The 6,379-nt window shown below is 40.4% G+C and overlaps 1 protein-coding gene across 2 annotated transcripts; it reads left to right on the forward strand.

Annotated features, from left to right (window-relative positions):
* The first annotated feature begins 435 nt into the window (after positions 1 to 435).
* On the forward strand, positions 436 to 6,163 carry slc31a2 (solute carrier family 31 member 2). Of its 2 annotated transcripts, none has more exons than XM_026340220.1 (4): positions 436 to 633; positions 2,902 to 2,968; positions 3,933 to 4,161; positions 4,973 to 6,163. In XM_026340220.1, the coding sequence occupies exons 1-4, from the start codon at positions 625 to 627 to the stop codon at positions 5,136 to 5,138; spliced, it is 471 nt and encodes a 156-aa protein (XP_026196005.1). In that variant the 5' UTR covers positions 436 to 624; the 3' UTR covers positions 5,139 to 6,163. The 2 variants fall into 2 exon arrangements, with proteins under 2 accessions (XP_026196005.1, XP_026196006.1); XM_026340221.1 differs by lacking the exon at positions 436 to 633 and adding an exon at positions 655 to 1,945.
* Positions 6,164 to 6,379: the final 216 nt, after the last annotated feature.

Here is a 6,379-nt window from a genome sequence, read left to right on the forward strand (position 1 = left end):
TACCTCCTTATTAATGGTGTAATCAGCCTACACCATCATCCCTGAAGTACTCTTGCTTCCTCCCACCTTCACCTTTTGCAGTGACCGCAGCCGGAAAACCCCGAGCTCCTTCGGCTAACTCCGCGGGCACCACGTGACTCTGGTTTTGCCATAAACAAACGGCAGCCCATCGAGCTCACGCATGCGTGGTGTGATAGTGTTAAACCCCGCACTGGCTACGGCTAATACTTATCAAAAGGTTACACATGTATAGGTTGGTGTATATATCTATGACTATCTATGGTTAATGTAAATGTGTGTCTGGTGATACACTAAATGACGGCGATAACATTTTGGTAAGTGGACTAGGACTTGAATCATTGGGTTTTTGTTTCCATTTGCTAAAAGGACTCCATTACCCATCGGCCCCTGCTTGTTGTTAAAAGTCACACGTTGTCGTCATTGCGCTGAGAGAGCAGAGGAGCTGGGACACTGTTGTTACCGCTGAGTCTGCTGAGCTTCACCCTGACAGATGCCTCGTACTTGACTCTCCATCCAGCCCGGGACGACAGTCGTCTTACGATGGGGAACCGGAGTCAGTAACCGCCGAAACTGTGGAGTCAGTGTGTCCGCAGCAAATTCACCATGATGTCCGTAAGTGGAGTGTTTTCTGCAGCATGAGATAAGTTACTTCACGTGTTGTCTGAGTCAGTTTAGCTCTGGAAATACCTCTCTGACCTTGGATAAAAGTGTGACTCGGTGTTGTGGAAACATGTGATATAATCTGTGGGGAGCTGAGCACAATAAACACAGAGGGACATCATTCATTCTCACAGGTGTTTGCACGGTGTCCAGCTTGGAGAGTCTGCTTAACTCGGGTTGATGCAATCACCTATTTCTAACATGTAATTATTTGATACATAACTGCATATATGCTGTTCCAGTTAGATTGCATTCATGTTCATCAGTACACTGGTAATTAATTATTATCTTGAAGGTTTTATTTTTGATTTGAGCTTTGACACCACTTGATATTCTCTAATTACACTTTGCCTCAAGCTAATTTCAACACCGATTGGTCTGCAAACACTGTTGACATGAATGCAAAAGCCAAAGCTACTGTTACGTTCTTTTGAAAGTGTCTGGAGAGAGTTGGTGCTAGAGGCGAGAAGCACCACTCACACAGTTTGCACTGTCAGCATTAGTAAACAGATTAACCAGTTTGACAGATAAGCTCCCAGTGCTCGCCCTGCCTGCTCTCGAGCTGGATGGTTGACTCTACTACTGTATATTTGTCTTTCTCTGTGATGCATTCAAGTTTCCTAAAAAAGACAAAATTCCTATCCTCTACACCACCTCTGCACTGTCCGGACACTTTGTGCTTTAACCTTTTTACCAAATTAAATCTGTGTCAATGAAAGAGGTTTCTTTGGGTTTATCATACAAATACTGGATTCTAGTGAAACTAACCAGTTATAGTGAGACAAAGTTAATTCATCGTGCTCTTCTGCACCACCAGGTCCTTCCTGGTTCGTTAGCAGCTGTTACTTATTCTCGTGAGATAGTAACTAAATTCATTACCAACTAGTTTTTGTTTTTGTAGGTTTAGTTGTCATTTGTGATAATAACATTGTACTCACCAAACTAATTGCTGAGATTTGGGAAACTTGATGACATCACTGAAAAAACACTATCCAGGCTAAGTCACATGAGCAGTCAGACGATTTAAACAATCCTCGATATTAGCAAGACTAGAAAAGGCAAGTTAGAACCCAGCTTGATTGTTTGAAACATTCCTGGGACAAATGTGACCTAATGTGCTTACCGTAGTTTTCACACACAGCTTTCTTACCGAAGTAATTATCAGGAGTGGTTACTTTAGGTTTTACCTCCAAATGAAGGGATTTAGATAATCTATCAACAACCTGTTTGATCATCTGATGCCATTGTTCGATCAGTTAACATGGTGAGTACACAAATGATGACCAGAGCTTGACAAAATAAAAGCCAGGTTGCTATTAGTTCACAGTTTTGCCTGTAGTGACATAATTGGGAAGTGAGGTTATAAACAGAAAGTCCGAAAGTACGTGATCTGTACCTCACATCTCTAAACCACAAAGATGCTTTGTGTGTTTCTTTGTTTTTCACCTAACTGGAACAGACAACTGCGTCAGTGGCTGATCGACAGTAACAGTGAGGTGTGCTCCAGCGTGCAGCTGGTGAGAGGCTCTCATGTACGGACAGGTGGGGAATTATCAGGGAAGAGGTGGTGATAGTCTGGCAAGGACTGGGCAGCTGAGCGAGCCACAGACGCACACAAACATTCCTCTGTCAGTCACACATCCACAGCAGCAGGACAGAACAGAGTGTGCTTTTGTGGGGCAATGCATCCTACAATAGTGGAGTAGGATCAGCTGAATAGATGTTTGTTTAGATTTTTTTTTTTTAATTTGTGGAATACAAAAATTAAATCTGGGACAAAGGATACATTGAAGTTGCCAACAAAACTATCTTGAGAAAACTCTAGTCAACCACTGCTGTCACTTTTTAAACTTTTCTTGTATATATTTTATTAGGGATTTTAAATCTTTATGGCGAGATATGTTTTTGTTGTTATGAAAGTCTGCTGCTTCTTTAAAGTAAAAAATTAAAAAAGAAAGTAAAGGCTGCTTAGATTTGAAATCAATGACGTTCGGAGTTGGTGCACCAGAAAAATGAAGGAGGAGAGGGAGAGCACTGATTGCAGAGCAGTTACTCTCAGTCTTGGATGACTGATCTTGGATAGAACGAGGATGAGGTCAGTGTTGTTGTAACACCTGCTCCTGCATTAATGATGTGTCTCATGATTAGTGAGCCGGTCCTGTGAACAGCACTGGGGAGTTTAGACATTTAATTAATATCTCTCTCTCTCTCTCTTTTTAGATGACTTTTGAGGTGTCAAGCAGTGTGACGCTGCTGTTTGACTTCTGGAATGTGCAGGGACCTGGAGGTAAGCTGCAAAGTGTCAAACACCATTGACTCTTAGAGATTCCCTCTGTAATGGTGAATCCTTACCTTTATCACTGCACAGTTAAATCTGTCAAAAGATGACGAGCTATGGAAGCCTTATATTCATATGATGTTACTGTATAATCTCTTCTTGACACCACTCTGAATGGATTACGGTCTTTGGTTTGTACTATAAACTAACTAAAGTAACATGGAAATTGTGTTTGTTCGAAGCAAGTAGTGCAGGCCAACAGTGTCAGTGTGCTACTGTATCACCATCCATCAGCCTGCGAACCCTTCACAACTCTCCATGTCAGACTAACTAACCTACTACCTGAGTCACATACTTGGCAAAACACAATCATCACCTAGAACCAGTTAATCTGGTCACTGCATTTTTGTTTCGTGATCACTCTGGCCAAGCTAAATGCCATCATATCAAACTTGGGATGATTAATTGCGAGTTATATTTAAACTCAGGCTTTAGGCGTGAGAAGTGGTTTTGAAGAGGAAGAAAAGCAACTTGGTTTCACATCAGGTACTCTGTATTCAAATGATGATCCAGACTCTCAGCAAATATGACATGAAACATCAGCTAACATGCCTGGAGCCACTTTTGTTCGGTGTGCGTGGTGTTAAAGCTTGTACCAATTTTGTTTTAATGTGTTGAAGGGCTGTTTTTTTATGAAAGCCATTTTATCATTTGAATAAATGCAGACAGGGCACCCAGCCCAAACCAGTACTGCATTTTTAGTTACTCATTGGCCAACATTCAGTACATGTGCTGATACCAACGTATTTCTGATAAACTAAGATCAATATTTATCCATTCAGTGTACTGAATTTAAGATGACTATGCTACTGTGGGAAGGAGCCACAGGTTTGGGCTCAGGGCCAGTAGTGTGGATTAGTGTGTTCAGCTGTGTGACTTGGTGTGTATGTGATGTGTGTGTTTGTGTCTCCAGGGATGGTGCTGTCGGTGTTTGTGGTCCTGCTGCTGACAGTTTTCTACGAGTTTCTTAAAGTGTGGAAAGTGTGGCTGGCGACTTGCTCTAAACTGTCCCAGCCTCAGTCACCGTACGCCGTCAATATGTCCTCCCACAGTGGCTGCAGCTCCGTCCTGGACAGCGCTCCCTCCGAATCCTCACTGACCCCCATTGAGCCACCATCTCCATCTCCAAACACCAGGAAGAGGTTGGGCACATTGTGAAATACGAGTGAAGTTCGAAGTGTTCGAATGCAAATGCTGAAATAACATACATGAGAAAGCAGCTTGTGGTCAATGGTTGTGGTGTATTGTAATTCAAACGTGGTGAGTTTTGTGTTTTTTGTATGTAGGTAATGTAATTTCATCTTATTCCTATTGTTTTTTGTATGTCATGTGTATGTGCACCTCCTTTCACACTGACTGGTTTCCAGTCTCAAACCCTCAAGGCTAACAGAACCCTCCATCCTAATAACAATGCAAGCAAACAATATGTAACCTAAGTTGAGTGCAGTGACATTTTTGTTGATGAGACATTATGCTTGATGACGAAAATAGGCAACATGAGCCAAAGCTAATTTGATTTGTAGTTGCAGATTTTGTGGCATTGTGTTTTTCGACTATCTAATCTTACTAATGCAAACCAGCCTTGACAGCATAATAAAACAAATGTGCATTCAGTTTTACAGAATGTGTGAATGTGTCATAGTTGGTTCCAGTCTTTGGATTTGAACTAGATTAGACGTAGATTTAAAGTCACCGCTGTGTCCTGGATTGAGAGTTGTTCGGTGCTACCAGGTTACAGTGGTCCTGACGTGACAATGCAGCTGTAGTTTCCCCACCTGCCTGCCACAGCTCCGGCTTCCTGGCATTTGTACAGTGATGTTGAGTTTATTCTGCCTGCCACTAAATCACACTCACATACTTCTGACTAGTGTAAAGTATGTGGGGCATCATTTGCATGTTTTAGAACTGCTGTAATTGACTCTATGTGTTGCTCTCCTCCCTTCCTTTCCTCAGCTGGTTGTTGCACGGTATCCAGACAGTCCTTCACATGATACAGGTGACTCTGGGCTACATGCTGATGTTGTGCGTCATGTCCTACAACACCTGGATCTTCATTGGTGTCATCATTGGCTCTGCCCTTGGTTACTTCATCTCTTTTCCTCTTCTGGGTCAGAACTGACAGTACGGACGGTCTGGATATTAAAGGATGTCTTTTTTTTTTTTAATTCACTAGGATCACGTGCACTCAATGTTGTTCTATTGGTCTTTGAACAATGGTTGTGTGTGTGTGTGTGCAGGAAAGGTGAGTTCTCAAACGTGAACGCCAAAGAACAACACTAAATGCAGCAACATTTGTTGATTGTCTGTCACCATTTACGTCTTCAGTCTTCTGTTTGGGGAATGACTTTTTGAAATGTATCACACTTCATTCTTACTTTTTAATCTAGGACATATATTCCGGCGTCTTCACTCACGCATCTGAATGAGTGTAAAAAATGCTTTTTAATCAGCAGAAGCGCTTGAACTCTTCTCTTCCTGGTTATTTTAGTACACAACAGATTTGAAGAGGCAGCGATGTAGCATATTACAGTTGTTTTCTTTTTATAATTTTACTGATCACATTTAGCTGATTTTTATAACAGCTGTTAAAATCCCTTAAACTTTTTAAGGCATATTAATGATTAATTCAGGTCATTATGTCACTATAAATTATTCATCCCAAAGACTTTTTATGACTTTTAATGACTGCTTAAAAAGTAAAATTCTTATTAGATTTACCAACAACCGAGTTAAAGCTACAAATTTTGATTGTGACTTTTTTTTGCCGTGTTTTAAAACCTAACGCCAGACTTGCACATTGAACTGACATTTATAGTCTGTAATCACAGGACAGGATTCACTCAGTCAGTTTAAGGAAGTGAATCATGTGGTTCTTTTAATTTATTGTTTTACCTTGTTCACTTCTCTCTTGTGTCTCTGTCAGCTCAGAGTCATTCTCACATGTACAGTGTATCAGGGGACACTGAAAGTTGATCATGTGGTTCTATGAAAAACCACAAACCTACAAAGCAAAAAAGGCGGAGAACAGTCCAACTGACATTGTAGATTTATTGAAATATGTTCCTCTTTTGAGACACAGCTTTTCAACTAGCTTTGTATCCGATTCTTATTATAGATAATAAAATGTTGGGTGGTTCACTTTCTTATGCGATTTTCATATTTTCTGTCAGTGAATAAAAATATGAAAACACTGTATTACCAAAAACAAAGTTGCCGAAATAATTGTATTCATCCATACACTGTGTGTGTGTGTGTGTGTGTGTGTCTATATACATATATATATATATATATATATATATATATATATATATATATATATATATATATATATATATATACATACATATATATACATATACA

Source organism: Anabas testudineus, chromosome 22 (assembly GCF_900324465.2).
Source record: "Anabas testudineus chromosome 22, fAnaTes1.2, whole genome shotgun sequence".
In the NCBI taxonomy this organism is placed as follows: domain Eukaryota; kingdom Metazoa; phylum Chordata; class Actinopteri; order Anabantiformes; family Anabantidae; genus Anabas; species Anabas testudineus.